The sequence below is a fragment of the Centroberyx affinis genome, unplaced genomic scaffold, assembly GCF_046629955.1.
Source record: "Centroberyx affinis isolate AG114_WGS23_722 - 3 ecotype Tasmania unplaced genomic scaffold, CSIRO-AGI_Caff_v1 ptg000129l_1, whole genome shotgun sequence".
NCBI classification, from domain to species: domain Eukaryota; kingdom Metazoa; phylum Chordata; class Actinopteri; order Beryciformes; family Berycidae; genus Centroberyx; species Centroberyx affinis.
The window spans coordinates 148,490-167,036 of NW_027278829.1; the positions used below are offsets into that span (position 1 = coordinate 148,490).

General features: G+C 40.9%; 1 protein-coding gene across 1 annotated transcript; it reads right to left on the reverse strand.

The window, feature by feature from the left end:
- Positions 1–5,196: 5,196 nt before the first annotated feature.
- Positions 5,197–18,225, reverse strand: papola (poly(A) polymerase alpha). Its single transcript, XM_071529873.1, has 23 exons — positions 18,091–18,225; positions 17,148–17,318; positions 16,559–16,625; positions 16,355–16,436; positions 15,614–15,723; positions 15,465–15,518; positions 15,220–15,331; positions 14,929–15,018; positions 14,058–14,196; positions 13,591–13,663; positions 12,940–13,060; positions 12,529–12,613; positions 10,844–10,897; positions 10,493–10,612; positions 10,075–10,184; positions 9,824–9,936; positions 9,532–9,683; positions 8,936–9,128; positions 8,582–8,734; positions 8,228–8,368; positions 7,710–7,763; positions 7,551–7,607; positions 5,197–7,337 (listed from the first exon to the last, which is right to left on the reverse strand). The coding sequence occupies exons 1-23, from the start codon at positions 18,096–18,098 to the stop codon at positions 7,242–7,244; spliced, it is 2,355 nt and encodes a 784-aa protein (XP_071385974.1). The 5' UTR covers positions 18,099–18,225; the 3' UTR covers positions 5,197–7,241.
- Positions 18,226–18,547: the final 322 nt, after the last annotated feature.

Genomic DNA, 18,547 nt, shown 5'->3' on the forward strand with positions numbered 1-18,547 from the left:
TTGCACTTTAATGCACTTGACTCATTTGAGGGCCTCAGTGAAACAGACACTCATCACATAGTGATCAGACACAGTCTGCTGAAGTTGCTGGACGTGTGATCCATATGAATCACAGATACCACCAATGCATTAAGATGCCGAACCAACTTCCTGCCCAAACAGCGAGGCACAATCCCAAGCTTATACTCCAGTCCCATCCCACGCCATTCACAGACCCATCTAGCTCCAGGAAAAACCTCTCCTCTATCCCAGCACTTACTGCTCCTCTCTCACCTCTCACCAAACACCCCAAGCCTCGGTGCCCTTCGGATGAACCTCCAGAGTCAGAGCTGCCAGCCTTGCCAGCTGTGGAGACAACTGCAAACTTCATTTGCATATGAAGGCCTTAATTAGGTACCACAAGCATTTGTACAGGGGGAAGTGTGGCCAGTGAGCATGAGGTGGTATGAGACATGGGGAAGTGGGCTGGGACTGCAGTAGAGGTGCGGCAACATGGAGCAGAGGGTTGTGGCACAAGACATTGAGGGGAAGGAAACAGGACAAGCGAGGCGTATCAGAGCCAGTGCTAGATCAAATTGTTAAGTATACCAAAGAACTGAAAGTATTATTTTTTATTTGACGCCATAGGCCAGCTGACAATTCATATCTTTTCAGAAATGTTTTGGGGTAACCTTAGCCCAAATGGCCTCGAGATATTGCTGTCATTCATTTGCATTTACTTGCATCTTGAGTCCGAACACAAACCATTCAAAACCTTGGAGGAAATCTTGATCACATACCATGCGGCAAGAAGCAGCTGGTTGAAGATGGGTTTTGATGGGATGGCTCCCTCCTAAAGTATACACAACAGCGCTGTTCTCCACGTTTGTGTGGCTTCCTCTTGCACGTCCAAACCAAATCAAAATTAAGCGTGACATGTGGATCAAACAAACCCAATAAACAGCATTGTGGATTTACATGTTTGATATGTGTATCATTCCTATTCAGAAATGTCATTTTCTAAGATGTTCTAAGTTGATTTTAACAACAAAACTGAACTTTTGCACATCCATTTTTCACATATAACAATATTTTAAGGAGGAAGCCACCGCATCAGAACCTGTCTTCAAAAGTAAATGCAAATGAATGACAGCAACATCTGGAGGACATTCAGGCTAGGTAAACTGAGTGACATGAGTAGGCCCTTGCTGGCCCTGTAGGGGTAACCAGGCTATTGTTTTTGGGTGGGGGACAATTTGGGTAGGGACAGGCTAGGATAGACATGGGACTAACAAATTTGGAGATGATTCCTTCCTCTTTTTAAGAGACGACTGTAAACTGCAACATGCAAAGTTTTTGTTTGATTTTTATTTATTTATTCAACATCATTACTTGCACACCAAGGCACTTATTTCAATAACAGGATGTAATGGCAGACAAATGCATACATTACAAAAAAACAAAAACAAGTAATCACCACAAATTATGTATATTCAGAATTTTCTAAATGAAGACACAAATCCTAGTCTGGGGTTGGTTGCGACTCTGCCATCTTGCTATTTGTGTTCCTTAATGACTTTCTAATTCCTCATCAGTGGGTAGCTAGCCTCCGCGCCAGGCAGGCAGAGAGGGCAGTGGCAGGGTGCCATCCTGGAACAGGTGCTCATCCATGTTGTGCTTATGGTGTCCGTAGGCCTCAATTATATCCTTTAGCTCGCTTTTAAATTGGGTGCATTTAAGTCGCCTTCTTTTTATCTCCTCTTGCTGCTATACAGCTGTAAGAAAAGAAAGAATTGGTACATTATGGGGAAAATTAAGCAATACTGTTGCCTATTTTAATTGCTTTTAATTGCAGATTTTTTAAAACTGGATTACTGTTGGATTTTATCGGACTATCTCTCAATTCCAGGGGGATCATTTGAATCTACCTGCATGTTTCTGGGTAGTATCTGCCGGCTAGCTCGACTAGCTCAGTTTTTAGCCTTGTTCTTAGTCTACCAGTAAGCTAGCGAATCAGTTGAGCATCATGGTCTACGCTGCAGCTGTAGCCCCGTGTAGTAACTTCCTCAAATTAAACAAGGCATACAAGAAAATTGATTGTCTCAAGAAAGATATCTGGCGAGGCCCAAAAATGAAGCACTTCTCAACTTCATTGACATTGCTACTGCTCAGGCTAAGCATCTCAGCCTTGAACTTTTCAATAGCCTATGGAACTGATGAACAACAAAATGCTCTACTTCAATGCATTGTGTAGAAGTCACTTGGGGGGTGTGCCTCTTCCGGGCGTTGGGCAATTGGCATTCCGGGTGATGGCCGTTGGGATGTTGGGGAACACCCCAACGCCCATCACATAGACAGCTGTCTCCTCCTGCTGCTATTTCCAATACCCATGTTCCTACTACAACTGCTACCACCCGGCTGCCTCTGCTGCTGCTTCACCAGTGGCCGCTGCTCCTGTAACCTCTGCTGCTTCTACCGCTGCTAGTGCCTCATCTACCGCCTCGCCTGCTGTTACGGGAGCCTCTGCCTCAGTGAGGTGACCAACACCAACCCCACTGTCTTGATTGTGGGTGCTTTTATCTTGCTGCAAGTGAAGGCTTGTACGACCCAGGCTGTTGTTGAATGTTTTCCAGGGGCTCAAAGTACACCCTAGTGTATACAATAGTGAATCATGCTGGCACAAATGACATTTCTTGTGAAAATCAGGCTAAGAACCTTGGTGTGATTATTGACCCCAAACTGACCTTTGAGGCATGTTAAGCATATAAAGAAATCTGCTTTTTTATCAACTTCCGTCCAAGGTACGTCGGGTGCGGGTGTTGAGAAACTAATACATGTTTTTATCACTAGTAGACTTGACTACTGTAATGCCCTACTCTGGTCTCCCAATATCCACTATCAATCAATACTATCAATTGATTGCTTATCAACTGTTACTGAGTACTGATCCAGTTCATCATTTTTACTGAACTAGACCATTATTTAGCTTCACTTGACACAAAATATTGTAAAATAATCTTTTTTTCTTGATTTATGAGATCTAACATTCTTTTGTTGGAAAAGGGCAGAAAATCAAGTTGCTATGCTTTTGTTAGTAGTGGATCTTGGTATCGGATTTTAGTTTTGGGGAAATTCTCCAATACTGATGTCCTATTTTAGCCTGGTATCCGCGTGATGCCCAATACCAGTGTTGATGTTTGCATCCATACCTAAGACGCACCCCACTGAAACCTGCTTTTCCATATTTCCTCATACACGATCCAGAAATTCGACTGTTTCCAGAAATTAAAAATAACCCGCAACACCAAAATGTTACTATTAACAACTAACTCAAGTGCAGACAAAAAATCTTGAGAGTTGACAGCCTTTGCCTAGAAAGAACTGACGCGTACACATCCTGGTAAGTCTGTCTGTCCGCCATGACACTTCTCCTCCACCACACTGGTCAGATCACTCAGAGCAACATAACAGTACACATCTACTGGCCCCCTCTGATCTCACCCGGGAAGGAGACAACACTTTCATATCAATAGCCTGTCATCTCACAATGTGGTGTCTTTCCCTTTGAAGGTACAGTAGCATTGTTGCAGTTGCTCAGATGTGAAACTCTAGCTTTTATCGCCTGTTTTGTGCAAGGAGGAGAAGAGGCGGAGATGAAGGAAGAGATTTCTTTTTAACTTGGACCCACCAAAGTAGAAAGATGCAGGACGTTGACAGGTGTGTGAAATGGGTACTGCTGGGTCAAACTAGGGAACTTCAGAGACCAGTTTAGAAGGCTTCCCAAAGTCTCTCAGAAGAGAAGGAGAAATAGACGGTCCTTGTCAGTGCTGCTTTCACCTTGGGCTCACTGCCAGCAGAAGGAGAACTATTAACACACTTTTACCTATCAGAATTGAGTGTTCAAGGCTACTTTGTATGGGCGCCTGTCCATTTGATGTGATTGTATGCCTGCACATCAGGCTGCCATATGCTCTAAAGCACATGCTTTTACTGTGGGCTATTGTTAGTTCACACAAAGCCACATAAGGCTTGCTTACTTGCACTGGTACCGGCCCTCTACCAAAGGGTCTTAAGACAGAAGCCAGAGAGATTTCCTTCTTGTCCTGAATTACCAGCCAGCTGTAAACTACAAGTCCCATTCCACAGCAGGAGGATCACTCCTCCCATTAGCCTTGGCATGCTGCCGACTACTACTGTGAGGTTGGTGGTAGTCAGGAGGCCCGGTTGGGACGAGGCCCTCTGTCACTCATGGCGACACATGTCATAAACTCATTGTCTTGCCATCAATCGGGGGACCTAACCATCTCCTCAGCAGATGGAGGCCCAGCAGGAAGACAGGGGGCCATGCCCTGAGCCTTCGCCCCACACAGAGTGCACTCGGCACGGATAAGAGGGGCCAGAACTCTAGGGGAGCCCCATACCCTAGACTGGACCTCCCATGGATGCACCTCTGGATGAAGTCCTAATGTTGTCCGTGATTAATGAGAGAGGAATGTAAGTGCGCCACCGCTGCTATTCAAGAAAATAGGCTTGCTTTTGATGTGGACATCTAGCCTGTACAACGGCTGTAGCAGCAGTGGCATTGGCCAAAACAAAGCAACAAAGCAACAAAGCTAGCGGTTCCAATCCCAAGTTCTGCATCTTATTTCCCTAAACAGCTTCCCTTCTATCTCAGCAATTACTTTGAAGCTTTGGTGTCATAACTGCATTTTTCAGTAAATACATAAGGGTCTAAAGTCAGAGTTAGCATGGATATGAAGATAAACATACTTCTTCCCATATTTAAGAGTGGAAACAGTGATAAATATGGTCTGGAAGGGATAAAGGTGTCTTGCCTTCCCAGAATAGGGATATGTAATGATATTCATAAAGAGACCACCTACTGGGGGCACAGGAAAGACTGTTCCTTAGCAACAACATACACGCTCTTACAAGCTACGTCTTGGGAAATTTTGACCGGATTGGGATGCAAACAACAGAAAACCTTTAACTAGGCCATGTTATCAGTCTGCTCCCTGGGCTGAATATCTGGGTGTCTCGTCTGACAGAAATCCCCCCAGCTGATGATACATATTTCAGAGATTTCATCTGGCTTTTATTTCAAATGATTGTGAACAACTCCGCTGCTGCGTTGTATGGAAATATGCAACTTTAATACATGGCGAAATGTCCTTGTTTGAAGAATGAAGATTCTTAGTACATTTCTTTGCAATATCGTAGACCTTTATTTGTGAAAAAGTACAATACCTCGTCCTTACAAATAAGCCTAAGAAAAAGTTGAACTGAGAAGGAGCATTGTAAGAACAAGAGAATACTTCATTGAAAAAGTGATCTATACAGGTAGATTTACGCACCATAAGATGAGTGGTCTTAGTTCGGCTCCATTTTAACATATTCCACATGTTAAGCACAAACAATCCAGACAAAGTCAAAAACTGTTGAGATACATCAACAAAATATTGAGTGAATTTCGTACACCTTTACACTTTCAATACAGTGAACAAAACTAAGCTTGTGTTGCTAAATCAAACTAAAGTCTTAACCTCTTCAATAGTCCTTAATTTCCAAATGTTATGTGACCAAGCAACCAAAAAGAAAAAAAAAATGAATTGGTTTTGTTCACAAAACTTGTATATCACATTTCTTTTGTAATACAAATCACATCATTAATGCCACATTCAAAAATCCATCAAGGCTAAAGCTCAAGTCTTATACTCCACACAAAATTATTCTTTTTTAATTCTCTTTTTTATATTGTACAAGACAAGACACAAAGTTACTGTACAATGGTTGTATACTTAAAAGGTCATGAATCGGTCAGCCATACTATCTTATTCCCATTCTTTTGCCAACACTCAGCATTTGACATAATCAGAGCATTTATGAGACTTATAATTAGGGTCTTCCAGTTGATGAGGAACCTGTAATAGGCCAGGTGCATCAAAGATGTCTGTTGCCTGGCTGATGTTATTAATCTGTGACGCCCCTTTCACTACTGTGCATGGTGGGATTAGCTCACTGGTTTGTTAGATTACCGAGTGTCAAAAATGTTGTATTCGGTGAAAAAAACAAATAATAATGAGGGAAGAAATCTACTCAAAACCATGTGAAAATATGAAACTAGCTTGAAGATGCTTGGCGTTGGCAAGATATTTCACAACTACATATAAAGCAACCTAGCCTGCTTGCTAAATACTCATCTACCTTCCTCTTATGATGCTGTTCCACTGTGGTACAGGTCTGGAGGACTGTATGATGTAAAAATAGACAGTAGATACTTTAATGTACGAGGTCCATCTTACTGTCTGGCACTAGAGTCCCCACAGATGTGAGCACCATTTTGGTCAGTTGTGTACTCAAACCTGAGCTAGTTCCATTAATGGTGTTAGACTGTGTGATTTTTGGTGCAACCAAATCTTGAGTATACTCGCTACTGTCCCCTTCATCCAAAAAAAACAATTAACATTGAATAACCAGCGATGTTCATTTTTTTCCTGTCATAAATTATAGTTAATCGAAGACAGCAAATTACCTAAAAGCATCATTGTGCAAAGAGTTCACAGATGTCCGTCGACAAAACATTATCTTCCGGTTACAGCGCTTTCAGGAAATTTACCCCACAACAGCGACAAAAACATCTCAGTAAAATCTTTATTTCTAACATTTTTATAACGCATGTCTTTGTAGATCATCCTCACAAAGAAAGCACAACATTATTAAGCAGAACCTTGTCACCATTATCTGGTCTCCAAATCAATACAATGAGAAGGGAGAAGGAAAAGTGTGAGTAATCAAAAACACAAATTCACACCGGGGTTTTCTCATATCATATGACATCAACATAAGGGCATCATCATTCTCCTTTCCTTTAAGAGCCAGTCATTTGCGAAGGAAGGGATTACTGAAAATAAAGATGCTCCTTTAACTGTAATCTGGTGCCAGTTTTGCATTTTCATCAAGTGAATTGGTCTTTGAACAGTGTATTTGTGTAACTTCTACCCATTGCTCCACTGTGGTTGAGGAAGAGACCAGCAGAAAGGCTTCATTGCCCTCTTGTGGTGACTGTTGTGTTAATAAGAGATAAGACATTCATCCAGCCCTCAGCTCATTTGTCTGTCAGTCTGTCTTACAACGGGCCATCCATGAATCTCAGTGTGTATATGCGAGGATGCCTATCATAGAATGGGGGTAGACTAGGAGAGAAGAGAAGGGGGGAGGCAGGGGAAGGTGAAACAAGTTTCTATGCACGTGATTCTCTGTTTCTACCTGCTAAGGCGAAGCTTGATGGAGTTCTTCACCACGGGAATGGGGTTGGTGGGGAGGAGAGGCACATCAGACAGGTCGGCAGTGGACAATCTCTGAGAGGGCAGGGGCAGACAAACAGTGAGATCAGTTACAAAATATGAACAACTTCAGACCAGTATTATATAAACTATGGATCAGGGGAACCAGACGGGTCGCGGGCCCATTTCTGTTGGATTCTAACATGACAAGAGTACTAGTATGTTTACAAGTACAATACTATTTGAACAGTGTAATCCGTAAATCAAGCTATTGAGTATCAACAATACCTGAATTTGTGCCCCACTCTTCACTTCACTTGGAGATGAAGGCATGTTCTCAGTCACCTGGAAAACATTTACAACCACATTAAAACACATGACCACAATCACAGAACTATTGTACAGTAATTATAAACGACACCACTGAAAGAGTGACAGCTTCTTTACCTCTGCCTCCATTGTCATGCTCTCATTCTCCTTTGTTGGCTCGGTGAATGGATCCTACAAGGAGGTGAACAAAAAAAGAGACAGAACATGATTGAGTCCTATCAGGATCAAAAGTCAACATGGACATACACTTTCCATTGTGTTTTATATGTTTTAAGTGTTTTGTATTTTTTTTTACAATAGTTTCCAAGAGTTGAACTTCAGGTGTGCTTGATTTATCTTGCCAGATATTTTAACTGCCTCATGAAACAATCACTTACAACATAAGACAAATCAAGCTCTGACTATGTTTTCATGTATGAAAATATAATTAAACTACTATTTTGCTCAGGTCTTGAGGAGTGAATCATAAAACGTACAGATACAAAGTTTCTAGCCAGTCCTCAGATTTTAACTACTACCTCTGGTATGATGACAGGACTGAGCATGACACAGAAGACACATCCAAAGAAAACTAAAGAGCAAATTGTCTTATTGACTTAACATCACAGAACTACTTCAAGCCTAGTTTACCGGACCTTATCAGCTTTGAACTGCTTGGCTAGCATCTCTGACTGGGGAGAGCCTGGTGTCTTGGTGGCTGGAAGGGGGGTCTCGCTGAGTGGGAGACCACTGGTGGACCCTTCAATGCATGTGCTGTTTGTCTCTGACACTGACTCCTGTAGCGAATCACAAAACAGATTTTATAGATACAAAGTTTCTAGCCAGTCCTCAGTGTTTACTGGTTTTGAACAACATCTTACAGCGGGTACTACTTCTGTTATGGTGACAGGACTGAGCATGACACAGGAGATATATCCACAGCAAAATACAGAGCAAATTGTCTCATTGACTTGGTGTCACAGAACTATTTTAAGCCTAGGTTACCGGACCTTATCAGCTCTGAACTTGGTTGCCGTCTCTGACTGGGGAGAGCCTGATGTCTTGGTGGCTGGTGGGCTCATGCTGGGAGGGGGGGTCTCAGTGAGCGGGAGACCACTGGTGGACCCTTCTGTGCATGTGCTGTCTGTCTCTGAAGCAGACTCCTGTAATGAACCATAAAACAGATTATAGATACAAACTTTGTAGCCAGTCCTCAGTGTTTATCTGGTTTTGACTGACATATTATGGCAGGTACTACTTCTGTTAAAATGACAGGGCCAATATATGAAATCCAAAGAAAATAGAGAGTAAATTGTCTCATTGACTTAGCATCACAGAACATCTTCAGGCACAGTTTACTAGACCTGATCAGTTTTGAGCTTCTTGGCTGGCGTCTCTGTCTGGAGAGAGCCTTGTCTCTTTGTAGCTGGTGGGCCCATGGTGGGAGGGGGCGTCCGGCTAGGTGGCACTGTGGCAGTGATGGAGCGCTGGCGGCTCACTGTGGGCTTTGCTCCCTCCGCTTCTATTGTGGCCTCTGTGGCAGGTCCAGAACTGGCCCTAATGGTGGTTACAGAAAACACAATGAAAGTTAACAAATCAAGTAGGCATCTAGCTTAAAGTTTAAAAACACACAAATGACAATGAAAAAGACTCTGTACAATGGTTACACAAATGACAAGTATTTTGAATTCAAAAGCCCTTCTTAATTTCACATTTTGTTGTTTCAAGAGCATAAAAAGCAAGATGCAGGCCATGGGAATATCCTTCAAACAGCCTTTGAGGCATTTTTTACAACATCTAACATAATTTATCTTGTCAAGCAGTGGAAGACACTAAGGAAGTTTCCACATTTTGTAGCTATCCTACATTAGTATTAAAGAACGTTCCAAGTAATTCCTGACAGGGTGCAACAACAATGCAGCAGCAGTTCAGCAAGGAGTGCATCTGTGGCAACACTTACCCAATAGGGCTGCAAGGGAAACCCAGTATGGCACCCTTATTTGGGGTGGAAGAGGGCATGGCTGTAGGTGAGGGAACAGACATGCTGTTGTCGCTGTCAATAGATAGGTCAAGACTGCTGTCATTCATCTGGCGAAGCCCGTCTGTGGAATGCTGCAGAAGACAAGGAGCGGGAACAGGACAGGTAACTCAAACAACTATTAACACAAAACTAAGTGTTGTCAGAAAAAGAAGCATTTCTGAGCGATAACATTGATATTTAAGATGATAACATGAAGAGAGAAGAAAGAAACCTTTCTGCGTTTGAGATTAGGCAGCAGCTGGTGAAGCTGTTTCCTCTTCACATGCATGGCTGATATCTTCATCTCCTGCTCAAACATCTTGCTGCTAATCGCCTGTCTGTAGACTGCAACCATACAAAATGAAAAGGAGAGACGGAGGAAGGAGAGTGTTGTGATTTATATAATCTATTCACACTACACCATTTCTCCACTTTATGCCAATGCGCTAACTCTACTCAATTAAAAAAAAAAACCCTCCTCACCAGTGTCAGTGAAAGACTGGATGTCAAAGGTCAGGTCTATGTTCCGGTTTTCAGACCCCTCCAACTTTTTAAAGACAATCCCAATCACCCACATTGTGCTCAACTCCTCTCTAGAACAGATAGAAAGACAGTTCAATGAGTTGCCAAAGTAAAATGAACTCAATTTCCAATCTAAGATATAAGTTTTGTGCAAACAAAGACTTTTACTGCAAGTTCAAAATTAGTAAAGTAAATAGGGTAAATAGGAAGTAAATAGGAAGTAAATAGGAAGCATAATGAGAAAAACAAAAAAAGCAGGAATGGGCAAAAAGAAAATAGGAATCTCTATTAGAAATGAATATGAGTTGCATGACTCAAAAGCCCAAGAGAAAAATCCCTGCTATGATTAAAAAATAACCATCAAGTCACGTGTCCTCACTTGTCGTTGCCTTCCTTGGGGCCAGGGAAGGACTGTGGATTGACATGGGCCAGGGTAATGTGCTCGTTTTTCTCTAGATTTCCCACCAGGATTCTGATCTTCGACTCTACTAGGCCAACCCTGATGGGACAGACAAAACAATATTTTCACCCAGAGGAATGCACTGATAAACAGTTGGAAATAAAATATTAAACTGTTTTCTCACTCGGAGAGCAGCATGGCCACAAATAAGATGCAGTCTCACCCAAAGATATGAGATTATCTACAAAGACGTCTTCATTCGTTCCAGTTTCACTCACACTTGACTACTGCTGCTTGCTTATTTTCATTTTCTTTGTTCTGGGTACTCACCATTCGAGGTGCTGCTTCTCTGTCGGTGCGCTTGCTAGCAACACAATGTAATGCCTTGGAACATAAGAGACAGAACAATGGGAACAGGGGTCACAGCACTGTACTTTTCTACACAAGTTGGAGCCTCACTACATCAATCACAAACTCTAGCTTTATCTACGGAGATAGTTGTGAATGCATTCCTGATCAATAGTCAAAGCAGGCCAAGCTACAGCACAATGATTAGCATCACTGTACACAGGGAGATGGGAGTCTGACTCATATTTTACTCATTAACCTGTAGTCTAACATTTCTGTATTATGTCTATAAATTTCAACAGTATAAATCTAACAATGCTAAAAGGCAAGAGCTACACTGATTGCTTCAAAATGTCAGTGGTTCCTGTACTGAATCTCTGCATTTGTGTATTGAATGCCAAGACTACACAACAATTAAAAGAATTACCATCGCAAACTGTATACAACTGCTCACTCCGACGTCCTTTGGCATGAGCTTTTAACCAGATAATTTGCCAAATCAAGGATATTGCCTGTGCTGACCTTCCTATCGCTAAATAAATAAGTCAATCTGAAAAAAGAGATGTGGATTTTCAGGCCACATTTGGAAAAATAAAAAATACTGAGCCCGGAACACACAACAGATTTATTCAAATATCACAATACAATGAATCCAATGTAAAAGACAGACGCTCCAGGCTGGCCTCAAAGTAGAATTAAATGAAGACTGTTTAGGAGCAGGATATTGAAGCAACTTATATTAAGAGCTCCAAGCTTAAAACAAAACTCTGAAGGCAAAAAATTCCATCTCCCAAACAATGCTGGAACAGACTATCCACTTCCTCTCTTTCGTTTGTTGAACAGGCTTCAGTCTATATGCTGAATTACTAACAATGAAGTGTAAAAACAGGTCTGCATGATTAATTAAACAATTGGCATTCAACTTCTCAAGTTAGGTAGAACACATGCTCAATTTACAGCAAGGAACCCAAATGAATTACATTCTGAAATTCAAAATAATTAAGAGTCCAATAACTGTTTAAAGCATGCAAAGTACAAAGGGCCTAATTGAGAAGGCTTTCTTTGAGTGAGAATTACAAAATAAACTCAAATACTGATTTATTGGGCTATAATTGACAATAAATACAGTTATGACAAACAAAGGAAAGGAAGTCTGTAAAATCAGACTAAGAAGAAATACATAGTGCAAATTGTGAACTAAATCATTTTATTTTGAATTGAATACAAGATAAGGTACAGGGGAAACCAGGGAATTTTAATATTTAATAGGATTTTTTACAAACAAGTGCCTACCTACCTTTTTATCAAGAAAAGTACAAAACATCAAATATAAAGTTGTGCTTACATTTGAGGCATAGTTAAGGAATTAGAATGATAATGGGCTTCAGGCACTGCTTGAAGTTAACATTGTATAAGCACTAATGATGCTTTGAGAATCATAGAGAGTACTTCGGCAAGAAAGCTTTGTTTGAGTTTTATCAGGAGGAATAAGGTATATATTCAAAACATCAAACTGAATAAATAGAAACATATAAACTGGGGTCGGGGGGGACTTACATATATTAGAAAGTAGTGCGTATGTGTGTGTATTGTGGAAATGGGATTCTTTATTGAAATATCTGAATCTCACCATGTGCGTCCAACAGGATAGGCAGCTTAATACATACTTGTATTTCTGAAAGAAGTTTGGTGCTTCAAATAGTTTGGACCATTCTGCTTTATTCTGCAATATTTCATCAGTGATGGCGAGACCTGTGGAGGAGGAAGGGAAAGCTTGTTTAACTCTGAGTAGAGCAAAATCCCAACTACATTTACAGAATAAAATAAATATCCTCGTAGCTATGAGTTTATGGTGCTTTTGGCCAAATCACTGTCAATTAATTCAAAACTGCAGCACAATAACTGAATTTGGATTGCCTGTTTGTGAATTAATCAATAATGACTTAATGATTTTGCATTAGAACAAACAGGAATGTTCTGAAGTTTCGTTAAATCAACTCTGTCATCGTAAAGTTAACTGGCCTCAACCACGAGGCAGGTGTGAGCCCTTGGTAAGTATCAGCTGAGTGACAACAGACCCTGTTTGAACTCGTCCACCATGACGGCTCGGGTGGAGGCAGACACGTTGTAGGTGGAGTTCTGCTGGGGGTATGCTGGGGTGATGATCGGCATCAGGTGGTAACGGTCACTTGGAGTAACCTGGAAATACAAAGGAATGCAGCATTGTCAGTTTGCAAGGTTACCTATGCATGCAAGGAAATTTGATGATTATTCAAACACAAACCCAACTGACATGACACTATATGTATAACATAAAATCTAAATGCTGCCATACATTTTGCATTTTCCAATTGTGTAATTATAGTGTTATGCGACTTTCCCATTTTATTTGATAAATCAACCATCGGTTGTTAGGACATAAATCATTCAGGATTTGTTTGTTTGATTTTTTTGCTGCTGTTAAGTATGTTTTTTAAGTTTTAAGCACATCTCTGGTATCATAACAACTTTCACAAATTTGCATTAGTCTTTTATGAACACCATCTTTAAAGAGTTAATTTACAGTATTGCATTCATTTGAAGGACAGTGATTAGGAAAAAGCAATTTTACAATTTTGGTTGATCCATATAGCCAACAAAATGTTAGCACCATTGTTGAACTATTATTACTATCATTAGGAACTATTATTACCATCATCACAGTACTGATAGGTTCTGTTACTCCTTACCCTGGGGTCCCAAACTGGAAGGTTGAGGTTGCAGTCCTCTGGCTGCTTTAGCAGAACTGGGTTTGGCCATTCCCTGCCACACAAATAAGATGTCAAGACTTGTTAAAAAAAAAAAAAAACATCTCTGCAGTGTTGTAGGTCAGAACTGGTCTCGGATTTCTTTTTGAGACCAAGTAAAATTATTGTCAAACTTTCAAACACACCTGATTTTACTTTAGCCACTGCTGGGTCTATAGTTGATGTCTGAGTAGAAATGTTATACTTTACATACTATACATTTAACTCAGTGCTCTTTGTCTAGAAAAAATACTGAAATTCTCTGATCCTGGTCTTGACTAGGACCCGTCTTTGGTCGAATAAGGTGATCTTGACTACAGCACTGGATCTCAGTACCAAGCTGTTTTTAATAAGCCCAGTTCACTTTGTTTTCATGTAACACAGAGACTAAAGATATTGGGACCACTCACCACTTTGAGAAGACCAGGAAGAATTTGTGCACGAGGGTGGAGGCTACAGCATTGGGGTAGAGCTGGCAAGTCCTGGCTACCAGCATGGCCCATGATACCCCACCCAGGAAGCCCAGGATGTTAGAGTAAATGTTGTGGCCTGGGGGAGGGAGGGTGTGGGGTATCCACAAAAGAAAGAAAGAAAAAAAAAAAAAGATTAAAACCACAACTTGATCCAATTTTGACAAAGGCCTGCTATAATATGCTACAGTCTAGTGCCAAGTCAGTGTTTTGAAAGTATGGGTGATAAATGTTGAATACTCCTAGATTTTTCAGTCATATTATTACTATTAGTTCAATTACAATATTTTGCTTGCAATTGGTATAAAACTGTGGAAAAGTGTAGACAAAAGTGTGGCAAAGCGCATAAGACAGTAACAAAGCAAAAATAGCTATACAGTCGAAGAAACCTGTGGCTTTTGTTTATCCCCCAAGAACACTGATTGGACTGTGGTTGCCAGGTAGCTAATGCAAGCAAGCCAAACAAAGTCACCATGGCAACATGAGCTGCTGAAAAAAATATGAGCCCCCGTAAAAAAAAAGAAAAGGCAACGACACGCAGGTTTCCTTTTTCTCAAACTAATCCTGTTGTGCGTGAAGGCCAGCACAGGTCAGTTTGGACTTTGTTTACATGCCATTAAGCTGGTTTTGTGGGGAGACAAAGACACAATAGTCCCTCCAAATAGGCACAACAGTCTTTTGAGTGACTACAGTCATGCAGATAGCTGGCTAAACTGACATAGTTCTGCACAAAAGACAATCTTCCAAACAAAGAATATTTGGTATTCACCTTACCTTTCCATTACAAAAGGAATGAACAGATTCAACTCACGTTTAGCCCACAGTTTGATGGTTCTCAAAGTGAGCCTGAAGTTCTCTATATTGGGCACAAGGTGGAGAATCTCATCTGTAACTCTGCAGCCTACAAGAAAAAAAACATAAAGCCATACATTAGCACAGGGATTATGGTCACACCAAAAACAGCAAAGCACAAATACACAGAATAATACTTTGTCCTACATCAAAGAAACTTAACTGACTTAACTGACTAAACAGCTACTACGAAGCTTGAAAGCTCTAGTCTCTTAGTAGTTGTTTTGTTTAATCAGATGGCAGTGCTAACCATTGAGACTCCTTATGCAGCGGATGTCCAGGTTTTTCAGCAGCCCATCGTCCCGAAGATCCAGATTTTCGGGAATGGTTGGCAATGCTAACCGGGCAAACAGTATGTCAATCTAAAACAAAAAAAGGAACGCAAAAACACAACAATTACTATTACTAGTTATATTACTATTACTATTACGATTAGTATTACTTTATTTAAGGCATTGACATTTGAGTTTTTATTTATTTCCCTTTCCAAAGTACCTCAATTGCATCAAAGGATAGTTTGATGACCGGGACAAATGCCTCTTCCACAGCCTAGAGACAGTGTGAACGACAATATTGTCAATTACTTATATAAGGAAGGAAAATCTTCTGTGACTTGTATGCAATGAATAATTTATATTACTCACCCGCAGGTCTTTAACCTCCTCTTGCTGTTTCAGCTTCTCATAGAAAGAAGAGAAGAAGTCTGTTCTTTCTACGTGCCGAGGTGCTACACAGAGGGCATCAATGTCAGCACCTGTCAGAAGAACAGAAATTCATATCAGTGTAGAATTGCTATTCAAATATACCAGTATGTTCTAAATCAGTATCTCCATCATATTCTTTCAGCCGTGGCAGCCCACCAATGAAAAAGCCCATGCCGACAGATGCGTTCCTTGTGAACTGTTAGCTAGCAAATCTATCACACGGCCATTTCATACACACAAGCCTACTGTGATTGTATGTGTACTAATATCATGTGCTGCTCAATTACATAGTTGTCCAAGGTAGTAAACTGAATCGCATGATTCAGCCGATGTGTCTTGATGAATGAGGTCTAATCACATTTTATGAATCACAGTGGTTAAGTTTCATACTATTTAAGCAATATCACTTGAGAAGGAGTGTTGTTCTACTGTATATCACACTATACGTATAAATATCACACTGTGTTGTGTTTTTATACTGTATATCAGCACAGCTTGACCAAATCACATCTGTGCTGATATACAGTATAACAGCACAACCTTGAGTGTGATATTACTTTTATACAACAGTTCTGTAAACAAAGCTTTTTAATCAAGTAATGGCATGAATTTACCTTTATTTTAAGGGGTTGTGAACCAAAAGAACAGCTGTGATAACGTAAGTAAGAAACTGTTAATTACCTTTTGTGTGTACCCCCAAACGATAGGAGCCAAATGTGAAGATCTTGCCTCCAACAGATTCTATTATTGAGGCAGGTAAATTCTAAAATAAAACACACACACACACACAATGTAGTATCTGTGCAATAACATGTTTTGGGATCATATATGCAATTACTTTTACACCAAGGGAGATATAGACGCTTCAACCAAACAAACTCCTACCTTTTGTTCACTGATCTCTTTAATCCACTCCTTAACCAGTGTGTTTAATTTACCCAACACCATTATTCTGCAAAACAAAACCAAACGTAAAAGCACATATGAAAACGTTCTGTCATAGCTCCGAAAAAAGGTTAGTATGGCCGCTTCCACCTGTACCACACGTGTTAACATCATTCATTGAGAATGTTGTTATTTAATTGTTTGCTCTTCTTGCAGCTGTAACCAACACCAGTAAGAGGATTGAACAATGGCATGATAACATCAAGGACACTGGGCCACAAAACCACACTGAAACCAATGTTTTAGGCTGCATATCATGTTGTTGTTTTGATTTCAACATTAAAACAGTGTAATAGAAAACAGATGGCTGTGCATTCAAGCTGTGTTCTTTCACACAGATCCTATGTCAGCCCAATGATTAGTTTCCTTTCAGAAAAACAAAAAAAACTTTCAGAGTAGGGTCAAGTTGCTTGAAAACCACCGATCTTGTGTCAGTTTTGGAACTGCTCGAATAATGACTGTGAGGAAGTGAGCCATGGAAACTGTCCAGCAGTCAAAGGAAGCTTCACCAGCTGGCGGTGCAACATACCTGTGCTGCAGCTCCAACTCCTCCTCAAACACACCATATGGTTTCAGGGTTTCAGTCAGCTTCTGGGTCAGGACCAGGTCAGCCTCCTTGGGCAGAGCCAAGCTGATGGGAGAAGTGATCCCATAGTGCTTGGGGATCTGCTGGGCTGCTGGAGCCTGGCTGGTGAATCGACTGAAAAGGGAGAATTACACGTTTTGCTTAGGTGTACTATAATGTTTCCATACAATAATCAAGTTGAAGACAACAACAAGCAAGTGCCCAAAGTGTAAACGCGAGCGTAATAAAGTATATTACAAAACCTAACAAAAATGGGAGGGGGTGTATGGAGGTGACTTATGCTCCCAAAATACAATGCTTTGTACTAAGTTATTTGATAGCTGATCTTAAACCACCAATTTCTGCTTCATACGTCCTTCCCATCATCCAGACATCATCATAGAAGTAATGAAACCGACGGCTTCAAAACAACAGTCGCACACTTGTTAACGTCATATCGGATTTCGCGAGGCACAGTTCGTGTTAAAAGTACGACAAGTTAGTAGGGGTTATCAGAACGCAAAATGCAGCAAGTGTCTGTCTAAGATCAGGGAACTAGCTAGCGCTAGCCACTTGACCCTTTACTTAGCGTGTTCAGAATTCAACACTAGCGTTAACGTTAGCTTTTAAGCTACGTTGGCTAATGTTTCAGTACACTGGCAACGTGTAAATGACTTTTGTTTCCATCGTTTGTTTTGCATATATTGGAGTTGGTCGTCAATTAGCAAACGGACTAAGTTAATATGAAGCTTGATAATATGCAATTCGCCGATGCCAAATCATAACATGCTAATGCCAGCTAACTCAGGCTCGGCGAGGATTGTGAGTTGAAGAGGCCCTGTACCAGTTCTGTTCCCCCCGGTTCATCTCCCAAAACTCTTGAAAGAAGCAGAGCAAAGACACTTACAATGGCATTGCGGCAATAATCAACCGCTCCGTTTACTCCGTATCATCCTCGTCGTCTTTTCTCTCATCAAAATATAGCTCAATCCTTGTAATACACACTCAAGCAGGGAAATCTGCACCTTTGTGTCCACCAAACATGGCGCGCGTGTAGCTTGGACTGTACTGGAACGTTAGGATGAAAGCCAATCAGCGAACGGCGTAACGTCACCGGGGGTTTGTTTGGGTTTTAATGCTGCATTCAGGTCATACCCGGAAGAACGGAATAGCCTCTCGTTGATAACTTGAAAGCGTTACACGTTTAACTAGTTAGAACGACCTAATCCAAAATCATCTTTATGTATTTGTTTATATTCAACCATAAACGAACTGCCTGACGATATTGGCCGGTTTTCGTAAGTAGGGTTACTTTTTTGGTGTGAATAGCTGATAATTTCGATTACCATTGACTGCTGACATCG

Excerpts from the sequence above, each read along its gene's own strand:
- papola (XM_071529873.1), bottom strand. Across the intron at positions 15,019-15,219 it reads CTGCATAAGGAGTCTCAATG|GCTGCAGAGTTACAGATGAG; the intron begins GTTAGCACTGCC and ends TTTTTCTTGTAG. Across the intron at positions 14,197-14,928 it reads CATCAAACTGTGGGCTAAAC|GCCACAACATTTACTCTAAC; the intron begins GTGAGTTGAATC and ends TCCCTCCCCCAG.